Source organism: Chenopodium album, chromosome 5 (assembly GCF_948465745.1).
Source record: "Chenopodium album chromosome 5, dcCheAlbu1.1, whole genome shotgun sequence".
Lineage (NCBI taxonomy): Eukaryota > Viridiplantae > Streptophyta > Magnoliopsida > Caryophyllales > Amaranthaceae > Chenopodium > Chenopodium album.
Window position 1 is genome coordinate 71,882,003 of NC_137838.1, and position 18,264 is coordinate 71,900,266.

The following is an 18,264-nucleotide window of genomic DNA, read 5'->3' on the forward strand; positions in this document are numbered from 1 at the left end:
TTTAATGAACTTCCACCCAAGCTAATGCTTCTGGTGAGAATCAAACTCGTGACCTTCAAGTCACTGGTCGATCCCTTAGCTTGCTACTAAACCAATATTAACTTGGTTATCACAAACTACTTGGGAATAAGTGTATGCGATTTGTATATGCAGTCCATATGAGTCTCATTAGGGAAGTCAATTCGTCACTTGTTACAAGAACCTTTTGCCATGCTAGTTTAGACTTTAACAGTGCAATACTTGTGTTTGACAAAGAACTTGCAAGTAAATAGGAATCTACACTTCATACAAATTCAAATTAAATCCATTTCAAACTCAAATTCATAATCTTACAAATGTTTACAAGTCCAAATCGACTGTTAAGAAAAGAAAGAAAAGGCGGTATTAACAAGCTAAGATATGATAAATACATTTAATTTGTCACACAGATGAAATTCATCCTTAAGCAATATACTCAGTTTCTTCTGAGGGAGGCAGCAGAGATCAACACGAGTACGATGAAGAGGAAAGCAGCAATGAATGAAGCAACAACAGCTCCACTAACGCGCTCACAGAAGCTGCCAAATTGTTGGCAGATAGCCCCCCAGTTGATCTTGTTGTTACCCTTGTGTGCCAAGTACACTATGGCTGCTGCAGCTCCTGCACCTGCGGATATCAGTGCTACTGCTATCTGAAACAGAAACATTATACAGAGTATCAGGTGTCACACTTCAATATCGTTTAATGAATTAAATATGTAATTTTGTTACTTCACCAGGCCAAGGAACTTGTTTAAATGGACTGGTTTAAGTATTTACCGTGTCGAAGATGATGAGTAGCATCCTCACCCCTGAAGCCTGTGGTCTCACAATGCTGACAATGGAAAATGGCAGAGAGAGTACTAGGTATGCACTTGCCACTGCATTAGCAGCCACAAAAAATCTGCAGTTTTCACCATACATTATTATTATACACTATACAGCAGAAGTAGCTATTTCAGACATCCTCAAATAGTATACGTGACTATAAATGTTGTGGAAAGGGTGTATGATATATGAGTACTAGAATGCACTTACGAGAAAGCAGGGAGATCGTCGTATCTAGCATGAAACTGGAAGAATTGAGTGAAGAAATTAAGAGTTTGATCACTGGTTCCCATTGCAATAGCAGCACCAAGAGCAGCAGCTAAAGCAGCCAGTCTTAGAATGAAGTCGAAAACAGCGAGCCCTCTATTCACAGCTCCCCCTCCTGATCCCATAACTTTAACAGCTTTCATGGCCCCAAACTTTCCTCTTGGCTCCGACTTTGGGTCTTGGATGTGGATGGTTGATGATTCGTGGTGCGACATTTTCTTCTGCTCTCTTTGGGATGGATTATGAATATTATGTAAATTTCGGAAATTATATGAAAGATGAAGATGAGAAATGTGAGTAAATTGCTTATGGAAGAATAGAGTACAATGAAGAAATATATAGTTGATATTTGATGGTGGGTTAATGGGTTAGTTTTTTCATTTGATGGTGGCAAATTAGGTAATGGGGCAGCTAGAACAACAGTAGTGGTTGCTCAAACTTGCTCCATTCATAAAATGTTGCTATTAGCCTGTTATACTACTACTCTACTAGTATTATTTTGACATAAAGAGTACTCACAAGTAGAGTAGGTGGTTCCAACCACTTGGCCAAGGTTTCCGAGTTCATGGCGTTCCATACTCCTCGGCTCGTCCTTTGTCCTTGAGACTCCCCCTTGCTATTTTGGCTTAGCTCTATTTTAATCTTACTACTATCCAATACACTTACATCATCCTAGATTGTGGCAAGATCCTCATGGATTCAGAAACGATAGGTAACTATGTTTATTTTGTAAAACACTTTTAGGGCGTTGTTTGGCAGAATTTTACTTTAGGCACAGGCTCCAAAGTACATCTGCAAATGTAAATATTTCAAATTTTGTTTATGCAAAATTTATAAAAATGTGATTTTAAAAATGACGACTAAAACGAATCCAGCAAAATTTTACATATCTTCGTCCCAAGAGTTCTTCCTCTTTGAAATCTTGGCAAACAATCTTCTATATTACTCACAAGATATAAAACATACAATCAATATTGTTATGTTAGGTCTTATTTGATTCATCTTAATGAGAAGATTATTAATATTCACTTTTTTAAATTTTTTTTACTAATATGCTATTAAAGTAATCAATGGTAAAAATAATACAAAATAGAAAGAATTTTTAGAAACGAAGGGAGTTCATACGATAAAAGTTTAAAAATTTTACTCACTCACAAAATAGGGATTGAAGGAGTTAATGTTAGTGACATCTTTGGTAAACCGAACCCATTACTCGGTATCAATTTTTGGTACACAATACTTTTATTGACTACTTACTACAAAGTACTCCGTATGTACTTAGCATTAAGCATTAGCATATTTTTATAACTATAACTCTATAAACGATTCCAAACCAAAAAGAAGCCTCGAGCTGAGCACTAAATTATCTTTGTTTTTTCTTCTTCATACACAGTAATTTGGGAGTATTATGGTCATAAAAATTACTACATCTGTTTCATATTATTTGTAAGTTTGGAATATTTACATCTTATAAATAATACTCAGAGTTGTAAATAATATGAAACAGAAGTAGTATATCGATAATTTATAGAATTTAATATGCACCAAAAAATCAGTACAAAATCAATATATCTGAGAACAAGGAACTGAATTCTATAGCTGGTTGATCCAACCCATCCAAATATGATTAGTAAGTTAATAGTAGAGCTTAATTTTCACTATTGCATCAGTCAGTACAAGCACACCTGACTCAAAACTTCCCATCTGATGTGAATTGAGAGCCAAACTGAGCTTAGAATGTTTAGTTCGACAAATTCAAGCTTGAGCGTGAGTTGGTGCAAGCTACAGCCAAGATACACCAAGATTGAGCTCAGATCATCACCAACCGAACTCTTTTGTATTGTTCTTAAAAATAATGAACAAAACATAACCTTGTTTTGTCTGCCTCTCTATATCCTCAAAGTCCCGCATGCAAAATTGCCATGCTGATATGATGCAGCTAATCAAACTTCAATGATTTATCAAGACACCAGCAATTGTTCTTCAGGCAGCATATTACGCCTTTATTAAATATCAAGTCTTTACCCAGATGAGGATGCAGGGATTAGAGCCATTGATTTAAAGGGTAATCTGAAATGCAACCCATAATGACCACTGACGACCTAGTGTTTTGACAAGGTTTGAAGGTTGCGGCTAAGGCAGTGGTGGGATTCCGTGGTGAGTGTCCAAGGAGGCCTAATGATAGCAGTAAGCTTTGTGTGTAATGTCTCTTTCCCTTTTTTTTTCTTTTCAGGGATAAATAGCATATATGAACAGTAAAGGGAAGGAGGGTTAGAATTATATGGTCAGGGTCTCAGGGATGAGTGGAGAACCTGCAGTGATCATCAACTGGTGGAGGAATAGGTGGCAGACACCTCCAAAGCCAAAAACTTGTAAAGTTACAGGGTTTACGTATCGTTGAATAAGCTTTTCACAGATTTGCTTACACATCGTACCAGTCATTTCAGTGAGATACTACGTCTACACTGAAGAGGGCAAAAGTGACAATAACTTTAACTTCATACATAAAAGATATTTACAGGTGTATTGCAAAAGCAAAAAGATTCCATAGCAAGCAATTTTTCTATTGAGAAGTCAAGCATACAAGAAGTTTCTGGCATACTTGTCTCAACTGGGGTGATGGATCAGAAGTAGATACATGTAGCAAAATGGATCTTGCCTCAAGTAATTTCCCTGAAATTCTTTCAATCACCGCATCATCACTGGCCATAAGGGATGCCATCAGCTTGGCTCCTGCCATTTTTTCCTGAGAATCAAATAACACAAGCATAAGAGTTCTTAACGAACAAGTAAAAAACAGAATCCATGTAATTTTTTTTTTTTATTTTTTTTTTTTCCCTTTAAATAGCCAGTGCCCATGCTACAATGTTCATCATTTGCTGAATATTTTTATGGGCTTTCAGGTAATCCATCCCATATACCTCTTTCGGAGAAGAAATAGGCAAGAAGAATTTCTATCAGGATACATATATATTTATGTACTCTAAAGAGGTTAAGAAGTGATGCGGGCGAGTATAAATGAGCAGGCAACAGCATAAACTCAATTGCAGTAGACACTAGACAAGGACATGGAAGAAAATTAATATTTGTTGCTCTCACACTTTCACTGTTTTTTATTTTATTTTATTTTATTTTATCCGAGGATAATCTGTGGTTATTATAATGTTTGTTCTCAGACAAATGACCAGAGAATAAGTTCTTAGTACATTGCTGATTACAAAATATAGTGAACCATCTTCAAATATCCTTGAGAAGAGATAGACTAGTTACCTGTTCAGCTTCTTTTCTAAGAGAACTGAATGAAATTTTGAGAAGATCATGTGCATAAGGAACAATTCCCAATTTTAAATGACATGCAGCAGAAAACAGGACCTGAACACAAGCAGCTCGGATCTCTGCATTCTCTATGTCCTGTAATAATTTGTACCAGAGAAGATAGTTTTACCACTTCCTCACAATATAAGTTCAACAAATAAATTGAGAAGAGGATCAACTATTACATCAAACAAAAAAGCAAACCTGAGTTGAAGAAATGAGACGTGGAAGGGTCTTTCGAGCAAAAGTGTTTTTGACAGATTCTGGCATTTTTTGGCAAGCACTAATGAGGACATTAGCCATGCACAAACGAAATGAGATGGATATGCAAGTCTTGTGTGCAGTATTTTCAACTAGTTTGGAGCGGAGACCAGCTTCATAATTATCCTTGATCAAATTATCAATGACAAACGAAAGGACAGAGCTTCCAGAGATAAGAGCTCCAGAAGTTTGGATCATTAAGGCTGCAAAAGCACAAAAGCCAATAAGGCTGAAATTCAAAGGGTCAAAATGATCTTCATCCCAAAGTTTTAATTAATCTTAATTACCATTCTGGGTATCAGACGTCTCAGCTGAGCCTCTCACTGTTTTTGGAGCTTGCGATTCCGCGCATATTATTAGGGCTAGACAGTCGATGCACCCATGTTGTACTTTGGAAACTGCAGAAAGGTTGGAATCTTAAACTCGCGTCAAAGCATGTAGAAACATAAGGAAGAAAGTGCATACCTTCATCCCCATCCACAGAAGGCCACAATAGTACAGCTCGCAGTGTTCTTATAATCTTGCTTACGTCGGGATGAGAAGCTGAGTCCCACCCTCTAATCTACCAAATAAGAAGGATGAACTGTTAGCCCAAATTAAAAGTATACCAAGATTCGGCAGGAAGGAAACATTTATTACACTTTCTACCCCATCATCACCCCCACCCAAAAAAGTTAATCAAAGAGTACTGTTAGGGGGACTTGGTCATACATTACAACAAAATGATAAGGTACACATAAGATGCACAAATGAACAGAAGGCTAAAGTATAGGAAGGCTAAAGTATACTTCCTATTTGAGTAGCTATACATACGTGAAAGCTAAATAGAGCATCAAGAGCAACATTGAAAGGCAATAAAAGCCTTGAAGATGATTAGCACATAAAATGCGCAAATCATTGAAAGGTTGAGAAATTTTTACCGACAGTGAGGTGCAAACAGCAAACAGACAAGACTTCATCTGCATGGCATCCTTACTTTCAGCAGTGCGTTGCAAATAAGAAAGAGCAACAGGAAAGAGAATCTGGAGACATACAAAGCAGTGGGTACCAGAGATCAGCAGGGGGTCAGCAACTAGGGTAGTAGGGTGAAGGCATCTCTTGTACAATAAAATAATATAAGGTAAGCATGACATTTTACATACTTGGGGATGAATGCGACCACAGAGTTCAGCAGCAAGTTTTCTTACATCTTCATATTCAGTCAGACTAAAAGCCCTGACAGAAATAATAAATGTTAAATTAAAAAGCAGAGATTCCTAAATTTTGGAAAGAGAGAGCCACGAGCAATAGCAAAGCAGTACTGATCTTTGACTGACCTGTTAAAGAGCAAAGTGGCAACACACTCATAATCATGGACATCAATATTATCCGTACCTGGTACCCCACAAATGTTAGTCATGTCAACTAGAAGCTAGACTGCAAGAAATGGACTTAAAAATTTGCAAATGCCAGTACAGAATTCAAACAAAAACTAACTGTATTATTACAATATTACAAATCCAAATAAAAAGTGTTGTCACAAAATCCAATATCAAATTCAAATATCTCTTCATCTCTTTGAGGATTATCACCTCTTGACACGATAAATGTAGCCAAATACAAATAAGCAGAGAGAATCACGTTTATAAAATAGACCACGTTGCAGATAAACAATGATCCCAAATCAATTCTATTGAACACCTCAAAACACACCAATATGTTGATGACACTACATGCTTCAGCAGCTCAGCGTCATTTCTATTCAAGGCCAGGAAATCAATATATGCCCAGAGCTATTAGTGGCTTTTATGGTACAAATCTACACCCAATCTAGCACTTCTAGCCTATGTTACTCGGACTCTTTGTTTTACCTCAAGTACCCGTGTCGGACCCTCGACACTCGGACATGGGTATGACACTCGGACACTTCATTTTAGTTCAAAATCATAGAATTTTTTCACAAAATAGCCGAGTCGGACACTTGGACACATACCCGTGTCGGACATGGGTACCCGAGTCCGAGTAACATAGCTTCTAGCTACTTTTTGTTTGCAGTTTAATCACACAAGAAATGCCACCCATTCACCATTACTGACCCTTTTAGAATCTTCACTGGAGTTGGCACCTAGAAAGAAAAACTAGCTCAGCCAGATGGGAGCATCATGGATGTCTTCAAAGTTAGGACAACAAAAATGGCATCGAAAGGACAAAACGCTTTTCACAGTATTGTACAGCAATTATCTAAGTGGGAGCTATGGCAATAAACAATCTTATTCCAATCAACTCTCACAAAATATGGATGGATCCATAAGTGTTCATGTCAGGCCAAACAGAAACATAAAGCTTATGGCAGGAAAGAATTTATTCAAATTTGACAAGAATTCTTTTTACATTAACAGCACAGATAAAGGAGTACAAGCAAAAGAGGACAAACAAGTGACTTCGCCCCACAACAATTCAAAAAGCCAAAGATACGTGTGAAAAGACCCAGGAGTTATGACCCTTCTCTAAAGCCACAAACCCACAATTCCTCATCTGTCTAATCTGGTTTGATAGTTTCTCCTAAATAGACCAAACTTAGACTGTATCTGTCTATTAATATATAAGTAAAAACACTATGAAGTAGGGTCTTCTCAGATTTCTCGTAATGGGTTTTTTTCTAAATACCAAATTTTCATATCAGTAGAAAATTCCAAATATTTGGCAATATATAAGCGCAAATAAGAAGATAAAGTCTAGTCTAAAATTTTTGTGGCCTTATACCAAGGACAAAGATGTGTCACTCTAGTTGCCACTTTTGCAACCCATCTATATTGGTGCAACCCGTATTTGCTCTTGATAAATCAATGACAAAAGGACTGAGAATCACGAGAAAAATACCACAACCAATTTTCCAAGAGTGCAATATTTTTTGGCAATACTTTCCTAAAGCCTAAAATATAAGTATACAAGAAATTACAAAAGAAAGAGGGAAAAATAAACCCATAGATCACTGTCCCTGCCTTCATACTCACATTTGTAGGTAAATAACATAACCACAATCAGATCCTAAAGCAGAATTGAAAACAACCCTAACCACCTTTTTCCAGTTAATTAAACTCTAATTGCCTTTTCTTGTTGTCTAGAAAACAAAGAATAGAAAACTTACCATTTGCAACACGTTGTTTTAAAGCCTGACCGTACATAGTCATACAGTTGAAGTCATCGAAAACCCGCAGAGGAAGCACTTTAATTACAAGTAATGGGCAGAGGCGATCAAACAGCATGTTTTCCACTTTATCTAAGGCATCATTTTTACATGTCTTTTTATCTACTGTAGCATGTACTGATCCAATCATCCTGTTGAGGAGCAAAACAAAAGTTTATCAGCATAGAACACTTCCAGAGAATCAACCTAAAAAAAGACAACAGATCCCAGAATGCACCAAACAATAATGTCACTTTCTGGCAACCATTCAAAAGTATCAAACATTGAGAACAGAACACGCTTTAAACATTATAAAGAAATGGGTTGTTAAACATAGTTGTTGAGAAGCATCAGAAACATTTTTCTTACGGTATTTATTGATTAAATCAAGAATCATTAGGTGTAATTAAATGTTTGCTATCTCTATTGTGGGAAAATGTCTATCAATTAGACAGATCCAAAAATCAAGTATCAAACATAGTCGTACAGTGATGTTACTTGAAGTTCGTCGTCGTTGTCCGGGCATTTCACGATGGGTTTAATTCTGCTATTCTGATCCAGCCATTCTAATCCAGCCAGATTGTATTATGGGGACCACACCTTATGGTCGTCTTGGGGGTAGGGTGATCCCCTTTGGTCCTCTTCTATTTGCTTTAGTTTCACAACCCCTAGTGTGTAAAATCAGACACTTTTAATGTATGTCTTTGAGCTTGGTATTTGGATGACGGCACTATTATTAGGGACACGTTGGGAGTGGGGAAGGTTCTGCAGTTGATTATGGAGGAAGGGCCTTGTTTTGGGTTACATCTTAACATGGAAAAAACTGAATATTGCTCGACCTTTGCGTGGTGTTAAGTTGTTGGTGGTCTCGCTAGTTCCGATTCCGGTTTTAGAGGTGAGCTTATGATGCATAGGGGGACCAAGACCATTACGCTTATGGACAGGGTGGCTAAGCTTGATGATCCTCAGTCCGAGCGCTGTTGTTGCTTAGGTCATGTACCTGAGTTTCTAAATTCTACTTTGCTTTACGTACTTGTCCCCTTGGTACTTTTGAGGTGGCACATCTCACATTCGACGAGGCTCTTTGATCTTCCTTGGAGCGTATCGTTACTGCTTCAGGGTTTGGCGATAAGCAATGGCAGCTTGCCACTTTACCTTTTGTGTATGGCGGGCTTGGTGTTTATTCCGCATATAATGTTCGTCATTACGCATTTCTTGTATCTCGATTACACTCTGGGTTACAGACAAAGCTTCTACGACATGCTAGTGTTGTTTGCCTTGATCGAGCCTTTAAGGATGCGTTGAGTCAGTGGATTTTGACATTTTGAGTAATCCTAGTGAGGTCGCTGCCCGAAACTCATGAAGAAATTGGCAGATATATATTTCACAAAGGTTACAGCTTCTGCAGAATCCACCTTCTCTTTATCTCCTCGACAATTAGCATTGTGGAAATCGCAGCAGGGAGATCACACCTCTGCTTAGCTTCAGGCAGTTCTTATTTCGGGGTTGGGCCAGACGATGAACGCAAAGACTTACCGATGTGTGTTGTGCTACCGCTTGGAGATTCTATTGTGCTATGTCTCAACGTCGTGCTTTACTTGTTCTCGGGTTTTTACTGAAATAATTTCGGCGAACATGCGGTGTCGGGTATTGGTATCATAGGTATTAAACTGTTAGATAATAGATTTATATATTATCTTGTTAATATTCTGTAAAGATATATCGTGTTATATTATCTAACATAAACATCGGCATAATGTTGTTCGGGATACACTTGTTGATATTTGCAATAAATCTGGGTTTTCAACAAGAAAGGAGGATGATTTAGGGTTGTCTGGAGGCAATGACGGGGCCCTCAGACTTGCCGATATGTTACTTTATTCATGGGATCGTGTTGGTGATGTATGTGTCGGACTTCACAGGGTCTTCTCCTTTGACACAAACAGGGTTATCTGACTTTGTTCCTTGACGGGTTGTGGCTGATGCAGCTCATCGGAAAAGAGTTAAGTATGAAGCTCGTTGTCGGGCGATTGGATATGGTTTCATTCTCTTCTCCTTTTCTTTGCTGGGGAATTAGGGAAGGAGGTTGTTGCGTTGCTGAAACGGATTCAAAGGTTCTCAACGACGTAAGACATTGGGGCTCGTGCTGCAGCTCATATCTTCACTAGGGTAACCTTTGTTATAGCTAGAGGAGTGGGGGCCTAGATTGTATCTCGGCTTTCCACTAATTTTTTGTAGGTTGTATGACTTTTGTTTTTGAGATATAATAGTAATAGTAATAGTAACAACAATAACAACAACAACAACAAGAAGAAGAAGAACAACAACAATGACAATAACAATAACAATACAAAACATGCCCACAAATAAGTACACTCTCTATTATGAGTATATCTGGGGCAACGCCTAGGGCACGTACTAGTAAGTATTTAAAGACATTCAAAAATTCCTTCTTCTCCCATTTTACCCTCTAGGCTAAGCAAATCTAGTCAAAGACCAACCAAGTGGAATTCATATATGATATTGTGATCCACAACATCACCTCTAGTAGAATTTCAGCAGAAGAAAACAGATCACCAACAGAGTACATCCAGCGTCATTAATTGATTTTTCAATCAGCACTGATAAAATTACCAGAAGATGTGGTAGGATAGCACTGAAAGCAGTGTACACTTACTAAGCTTTTTTTTATTAATCTGTCAGGTTATGGTGGTATCTACAAGAGTATTAAAAGATAACAGCATTCATATTGATGTTGTTTGAGTTTTAGCAAACAACCAACATTAGCGACAGAAAGTGATCCTTAAAATGAGGAGTTGAGGATGAAGACAGCTATATATATATGTGGAGTACTTACTCTTCTTGTTCCTGCATTTGTACAAGAATTCGCCCAAGGACAAGGTCTACAGCGTCTGCCAGATACTCACTTACACAACTTAAGAATCTAACAAGAATTGCATTTGTTGGCTCAGAAAGCATCTTGTCTACAAGTGGCCCTACCAACAAGTTCCAATCTTGAACCTGTCTCCATAAAAGAATTAAAAATAAAAAACAAAGAAAACAAAAAAGTTTTTCAATTGATGTCTCAAACAATTATACAAAGTACATCATCATCATCATCACTTACTAATTTACTATTACTATTACTATTACTACTACTATTATTGATGTCTCAAACAATAACAATAAATAAATAAAACTCCTCCTTCTACCCTAACTCACTAATTGAGTGATTCTCCCTCACAATTGTCCATCCACCATCACTTCCCACATAACGACCTCTCCATTTCTGCCGGAAGCACACCACAACCCATCAATTTTTTATTTTTTTTTTGTTAAAAAAAAAACGCGGCACGACCACCCACATACCTTCCACAAAAACGAACCCTCAACCTTGCAACAACCATCACAAACCCAATCAACATGATGGTCAATCAAGAAAGCTTATTCATAAACCCAATCAACTAATTAAGAAATCATAGCAGATTAAAACCAATCAAAAGCCCCAAAATTATAGCTGCCGGCCTGCCACCACTCAAACCACCGCGGCTCCATTGTCTACTTCCCTGTGATGAATCAACAACAAGCCGCACGGCCACCACTCAAGGTTGTTTGTTATTCCAGTGAAGAGGGGTGGGGGGAAGGAAAGCAGTCTGTTATGGTAATAAACATGGAAACTAAGACAATCTGTTTATACATTGTGAGCTGTTCAGTTTTTCCAGACAACCAAGCACGATTTTTTATAAATAGGATGTCCACTATCTGTGAAAACTTACGGCTTTTGACCACTCCGGAATTAGCCTGAATACTTCAACAGGGTCATATTTTGTTGATTCTGCAAGATTGACAAATGTGTGAACGTCAAAAGGAAAATTTTTGAAAAGCATTTAAACAGGACCAAAAAAAAAAAATAGTTATGCATCGAGGGTTAGAAACTAGGAATTAAGGTATGATCATAGTGGAACAAAATTTAGGATATAACAGTAAGTGAGCAGCTTGCAGATAAGCTAGTTAAACCTGGTCAGTAGGAAAAAGCGCCAGATCTAATTAATATTCCTAATTTGTAGTTGGGGTCTCTATATCTAGCACTAGAATTTCATACCACACTACCACAAAATGGTTACAAAATGATACTTTCAAAATAGCACTAGGTTTTCATACCACACCCCCACAGGCAAAAGGGTTACAAAATGATAGGTTTAATAGCTTTAGGCTATAACTCTCTAACAATGGCTTGAGGCCATAACTCTCTAAGCTTTCCCAATTCAAATTTCCGGCTACCCTCTCAATAGCTCTCTTCTATTTTTGTATTTACATTCTCCATCCCTAGGATGATTCTAGACTGAGCATTTGTCTCATGTGCACAGGTGGCATCACTTGATTCTTTGCATATTTTCCCTTATGTACAACAGTTGATGACTACTAACATACTAAACTACCCATAGTACCCCTTTCCTAAGACAGTTCATTACATGATCACACAGTTTTTACATTTTATGTTTTCAATATGCTATTTTTATAAATTTGCCAGCAGATGAATTATGAAAACAGCAGGAATACCTTCCTTCACGCCTCCAGAACCCTCATCATGATTGTATTTATTGTTGAGGTCGCTGAAAAAGGGAAAAATTTCCAGGTATGAGACACAATTAAAGCGTACACATTAACCATTACAATACAACCAATAACAAGTGATAAAAACGATATTGTCATTTCAAGGTTCATCGATAAATCAATAATAATGTCACACTATTTAGCTGCATATAATTTGAACACTGCTTTCAACATAATCTAGAGTCACAAATAAACATCCCGTGACTGTCTCAGTTCTAAATTACCTTAAAGAATCGAGCACCATCCTGATAACCTCAAACTTTGTGTTGTGAAGCCTAAGAACTTGGGCAAATGCATTGATTGCGGCTGATTTCATAGTCCCATCAGTCGTAGAAATAATGCGGACTAGTGCAGGCAACACTAAAGATGGATCTGCAAAAGGACAGAGTTAACCAAGGATCCAGTTTTTTTGAACAATAACAACAATCTCAGTAGGGTCCAGATTAATAAAACAGACCAAAATGCAACTAAAGCTGAAGGCAAGGTAGGCAAAAGTCAAGAAACCTTTACCAAATGTGAAACATCTTAATGAAATCAAAAAAAGAAAAATCTATACCATAGACCATCTGCATCAGCACTAGATTTTCAAAGAGGATACACATTCTAGAGCATATTGTACATCTCTGATCTCATCTGTCATTCAGGTTTCGTTTATGGCAACCTTTATCCACTTTTTTTATCATCTCCTACCCCACTTTTTGGATCCATATTAATTTAATAAATCCCTCTATCACTCTCCTTCTACAAGAAAAAGTATTCACACAGTTAGTTCCCCTATGGCCATATTGGCTTGTTGAGTTCTTTTTGGATACTGATGCCGCAGGATTATAATAGTTAGTAAATTTATTTTACATTTATGGCGTACTTTTACTTCCATAACTGTTATGTACTTAATATTTAGAGAACCTTTTTATATTTCTTACCTTTTGCCTCTTCTTTGAAAACAAAAGGCAAGGTATGTAAACCATGACCTCAAACCTTATGTGAACAAATCCACAAAAGTAGATAGAACTATGTGTAATTCCAATTTTACACCATATACCCTTTGCATTACATATGCCTCTTGCATCATCAAATTAATTAAGTTCACTCTTACAGTTCAAAATAGAGGCACTATCTTCACAATCAGGGAGGGCCTTCAGCTGTTAACAAAGTGTAACCCAAAATCGGTTTCAAAAATAAAATAAGTGAAACCAAAATCAACTTTCATTATCACACTGTCGATTTCACCCACTGACAGGCCATAAATTAAATATTATGTTTCAATTAAGAATGGTAATGTACATTGCCAATAGCAGGAACACCTACAGGGACCCTTTTCCCACACTAATCCAGACTTTGAAAGTCAAGCAAAAGTTCCTTGGAAGCAGATACTTTTTACCCTTATATATGCTGCTACAGTACTAGATGCCTAGATGTAATCTTAGTCGAGGAAAATTGACATTAGATGTTGGGTTTCAAGAGCTGTAACAGAACTGATAGTCCTCATCAATGTTAATCACACTAATCAGCACCTAAAGGAAATTCAAAACTCACTTTATCCATCTATTTCGGCACCCACCCACATTTTTACTCCATCACTCTTACTTAATCCACCTTTTTCTTACAACCACTGAAATTTTACATATGATATAATACCTGTATAACTAAAGTAATTCAAAAAAAAAAAAAAAAAAATGGAGGCAGTATGAGCAAATTAGTATTTAATGAAAAGGTTTATTTTTGCAAGCATCTCCAGGAAAGTTTCATCATATTGCGCAAAAGAACCCTTCAAATTCAACTAAGAAAACTAGGAGTTCATGAAATTGACACCAACCTATAAGTGGAAGCAAACTTGTAGCCTTGGAGCGTATTAAATTATCTTCATCTCTGAGGCAATCCAACAGTTGGTTTGCTATGTCTGGCCTAAAACAGAAATTGTGTTTAACCAAAATAAATGCATAAATATCAATAAAAATGCATCACTAATAATATATATTGGCATACCAGAATGAACTGGCAGTCACTTTTGTCGAGTTTGATGACAAGCGGATGAGTTCGGAGATGACATCAGCAGCGTTACTCCTCTGACATATGCTTCCAGAAGCTAATCGTTTAAGGACTTCATTAAGGCACCAATCATCTGAAGTTCTGGAAACTCATCAACACACAACACTTTACAACATAGATGTGGTGGTAAAGTTGGAAATAGACAATGTAATAGCATGATGAGATTATTACATTGAGCAAAAATCAGCAATGAGAGCAGTGACAGCTCTGGAAGCACCATCGCGCTCATCCAGAAAGCCCAGCAATGGCATTAAGAACTCCTTGCAATCCATCGGATCATTGAAATTACTTCCAGCAATCTTAAGGATAACAAACCTAAAGATGCAAACTGCAACATTTACCACATCTTCATCTGCACAGTGAAGCTTCAAGAAGCAGAGAATTTCAACAACTAATTTAAAAACAGTAGAGAACAGGGAGCTGGGTGAGAATGAAGACTTGCAAAGTGCCATAATTTACCCAAAAATTTCAATTTTCAAAAGCCATAACTAGACAATTAATGGGATTAAAAACACAACAAGATCATCCAGAATACTCAGTAGTCATACATGTGGATCAACTTGCAACACACTAGTTTTACCCTTAGAGCCATTACAAAACTATTCAGTGTAGCAAGTGCTTGTAATGATTATGTAGTTAAGTATGAAAAATTTCATGCCAATGTCATGGTAACATAAATTTATTAGTGTTACAAACAAAATCAGAGCTATGATCCCAATGCTGGGTTTAGCTAACTGAACAAAGAATTAATATCTTGTAGGCTTCAGTGAAGATCATCACCCTCCATGCCCTTCTAGCCCAATTTCTTTATATCATTCCCAACTCCCTCTCTATCCAAGTCACCTTTGATCTCCCTTGGCATCTTCTAAGATCCCAACTCCCTACTTTCCTTACCAGCGAATCTTCTGCCCAAACCAACGAAATTGGTTCTCCGTTATTTTATCCTCGCAGTCCAGAACTCTTACTGTCCTCCAAATATTTACATACCTAATATTATCACTTATGATGTTCCCACACATTTATCTCACCACATCCATTTTTGCTACTCACATCTTAATTTGATATCTCCTAGCAGCCTAACAATCTGACCCAAATACATCACTGGTCTACAAGTCGTCCAACAAATCTCCCATAATCCTTAAAGGTATATTATGACTACACAATATCCTAGCCGCTCTCCGAAAACTCAAACTTTACATCTTCCTTGACTCCCTCTAGCAACTAAACGAAATTTCTAGCACAAATTAATAAACATGTCATTATATATATAATGAGAGGTTTCTCAAAATGAGAAGGATTTTACATGCAAATATTTTGTAATGACAATGCATATATTTTGAACTAAATGTTAAAAAAAAAAACATTTAACAATGTGCATATTTACTTGTGCAAAATGTACATAAAATTTCCCTTTTTCCAAAAAATTAGAAAAGTTGAAAATTAAATTTGCACACTTGGTAGAAAATTTATCCTTCCTCCGTTCTTTTATTATTGCACCATAAGGGTTTGGCACGATATTTTTAGTAGTGGAAAAAAGGATAAGAGAGAAAGGTGGAAATACAAATATGTTCATGTGATTGTACACTCAAAATAAAAAGTAAGTATTGAAAAACAGACAAAGTATATAATAAGTAGCATGGTAAAATAAAACTAAGTAAAATGAGTAGAATAAAAAATACCTCCAAATGAGGAACAGAAAACTGCAACGAACTAGCGTGGTGTTGGTAAATAAAATGGACGGAAGGTTGATTTGGATAGATAAAGCTCGAAGCTTTCGTACAATCGTCAATGGCTTTAGGCCATCACTCAACAAGAACTCTCTAACTTAATACTTTCTGCCTAATTTCTCTAGCTACTGCCCTCCTCTATTTAAACTATTACAAGTACTACACAAATGGCCAAAGGCCTTAATTGCTATTTTACTACAGCTTGTCCCGTAGCTAAATTACACATAGTAAAACTCTAACTAACCAGCCTGCTAAACAGTGGACCGTTGCTGCTATTCTATTGCCTCTGTTGTTTCTGAATCTGTCCCCTGCCGTACACTAAGTAGCTGGTGGTGGGTGCATTGCAATACCGCCCCCCAAAAGAGCCACCTTGTCCTCAAGGTGGGAGTCAAGAATTCATCGACATCGCAGCCAGCAACTCCCCTGCTGCCGTCCCCTCTAGTGCCATCAGCTCGCTTGCGTCGTCCATTTCATCTTCCTCCACGATTAGAACGCTTAGACTCTTGGCTGTGCAGACGTGAGTGGGACCCGTCCACCGGCCGTCGCACTTGAAACAGAGGCCTCTCGCCCTTTTTTCTTGAAGTTCCTTCTCAGTTAGGCGCCGCACCTCCCCACTAAATCTGGTTGAGCTTGGGTTGGTTCGATTTTGGTAGGAGTGGGTCGTGTGGTTTATCGAAGCTATAGAGGTTTGTGGAGTTTGGGTGGGGTTCGTGGTGGTGTAGGACCGGTTGTGTCGGTAGTGAAAGGTGTTTGAGTTTGAGTTGAAGGGATGTGCGACTGGAGTTGAGGTTTGAGCATTTTGTGGGTTGGGGTTTGTGGAGTTAAAAGGCTGGTTGTGTGTTGTGTAAGATTGGGCCGGCCAGATCCTAGAGGAATAAGAGGGATAGAAGCTGGGCTTCTATTAAAATCAGAATAGGGTCCTGACTTGGTAAAGGCTCCACTAGGGTTCTTCATGTGGCTGACCCGATTTCTCTCTTCTACCCGAATCGCAAGATCCATGGCATCCTCAAGGGTCCGCGGGTTTAACATCCGTAACTCCGCCTTTATCTCCTCCTTAAGTCCGTTCACGAAGTGGCTCTTCATGATTCTCTCCCGGATGTCAAGTAGAGATGAAGCCCTTTCTATGAACAAGCGCCGGTACTCCACCACGGTGGTGGTTTGCTCCACGGCAAGCCACTGCTCATGGAGGCTCCCTTCATTCACCGGCCGAAATTGAGTTAAAACCCGAGTTTTGAGATCCTCCCACCCGATTAGTGGTCAGCGCCGGCCTTCCCATTGGTACCAACGCAGCGCGTCGCCGTCCATGGCCACCACCGCCGCTTGGAGCTTCTCCACCTCCGTTAGCCTATAAAACTCGAAGTATTGCTCTCCCCGAAGAATCCAACCGTCGGGATCGGCGCCGTCAAAGGTCGGCATGTCCAGCTTGCGGTATTTCCAGCCACCACGACCGTCGGAGTGATCAAGGGGGTGATTCCGAAATCCCTCTCTCTGTCCGGGGTCCCAAGTTCCAAAACGGAGCCCGTTGAAACCACCAGCACCCTGCGACGGTTCACTAAAACCCCCTGCGACAGATAACTGCTCAGCCTCCTCCTCTGCCGTTCTGGGTGTTTTTCCGTGATTTTTCAAAGCTGCAATTATTCCCCTGATTTCCTCAAAAAACTGCTCTTGCTGATTCTTCATTAAAGCATTCTGTTGGTTTTGGTCATCTCTGAACTGATTCACGCGACCTTCAATTTTCTGGGTTGCTTCGTCAATGGCAGCCGTGTTCTTGCGGTTGGACTCTTCAATGGCTTCTCTATTTTTGCGGGCTGCCTCTTCTTGATTCTTGTTGAATCTCTCCGTCAAAGTGTTTTTTTTTGAGAAATCCGTCAAAGTGTTTTGAATGGCTTTCATTCCTTCGCGAATCGTCGTCATCAAGATGTGCTGAATGGAGTTCTCTCCATCCCCTACCTTGTCGCTGATTTCCTCTAAACGCTCCTCGAGAGCTGCAAATCGTTCCACGGTCACTGTCGGCGCCATT

At 38.4% G+C, this 18,264-nt stretch overlaps 2 protein-coding genes across 4 annotated transcripts in view; both read right to left on the bottom strand.

Annotated features, from left to right (window-relative positions):
* Nucleotides 1–308: 308 nt before the first annotated feature.
* On the bottom strand, nt 309–1,494 carry LOC145630984 (casparian strip membrane protein 2-like). Its single transcript, XM_081683097.1, has 3 exons — nt 1,056–1,494; nt 798–921; nt 309–670 (listed from the first exon to the last, which is right to left on the bottom strand). The coding sequence occupies exons 1-3, from the start codon at nt 1,325–1,327 to the stop codon at nt 455–457; spliced, it is 612 nt and encodes a 203-aa protein (XP_081539223.1). The 5' UTR covers nt 1,328–1,494; the 3' UTR covers nt 309–454.
* Nucleotides 1,495–2,464: 970 nt separating this feature from the next.
* LOC145632236 (uncharacterized) overlaps nt 2,465–18,264 on the bottom strand; it is a 35,309-nt gene continuing 19,509 nt past the window's right edge. For all 3 annotated transcript variants that reach the window (XM_081684560.1, XM_081684561.1, XM_081684562.1), the window contains 16 exons: nt 14,689–14,882; nt 14,455–14,598; nt 14,285–14,373; nt 12,693–12,840; nt 12,415–12,467; nt 11,631–11,689; nt 10,712–10,875; nt 7,816–8,006; nt 6,005–6,062; nt 5,831–5,903; nt 5,609–5,710; nt 5,154–5,250; nt 4,976–5,086; nt 4,632–4,891; nt 4,383–4,523; nt 2,465–3,858 (listed from right to left, as the gene is read on the bottom strand). In XM_081684560.1, coding sequence (XP_081540686.1) covers nt 3,676–3,858; nt 4,383–4,523; nt 4,632–4,891; nt 4,976–5,086; nt 5,154–5,250; nt 5,609–5,710; nt 5,831–5,903; nt 6,005–6,062; nt 7,816–8,006; nt 10,712–10,875; nt 11,631–11,689; nt 12,415–12,467; nt 12,693–12,840; nt 14,285–14,373; nt 14,455–14,598; nt 14,689–14,882 — 2,067 coding nt within the window. In that variant the 3' untranslated portion in view covers nt 2,465–3,675. The remainder of the gene's footprint in view (nt 3,859–4,382; nt 4,524–4,631; nt 4,892–4,975; nt 5,087–5,153; nt 5,251–5,608; nt 5,711–5,830; nt 5,904–6,004; nt 6,063–7,815; nt 8,007–10,711; nt 10,876–11,630; nt 11,690–12,414; nt 12,468–12,692; nt 12,841–14,284; nt 14,374–14,454; nt 14,599–14,688; nt 14,883–18,264) is intronic.

What these genes read in the sequence shown, in the direction of transcription:
- LOC145630984 (XM_081683097.1), bottom strand. Translation starts at nt 1,327, where the DNA reads ATGTCGCACCACGAATCATCAACCATCCACATCCAAGACCCAAAGTCG. An exon ending in GACGATCTCCCTGCTTTCTC is followed by an intron (nt 922 to 1,055) that starts GTAAGTGCATTC and finishes TGAAAACTGCAG; the next exon opens with ATTTTTTGTGGCTGCTAATG. An exon ending in TACTCATCATCTTCGACACG is followed by an intron (nt 671 to 797) that starts GTAAATACTTAA and finishes TTTCTGTTTCAG; the next exon opens with ATAGCAGTAGCACTGATATC.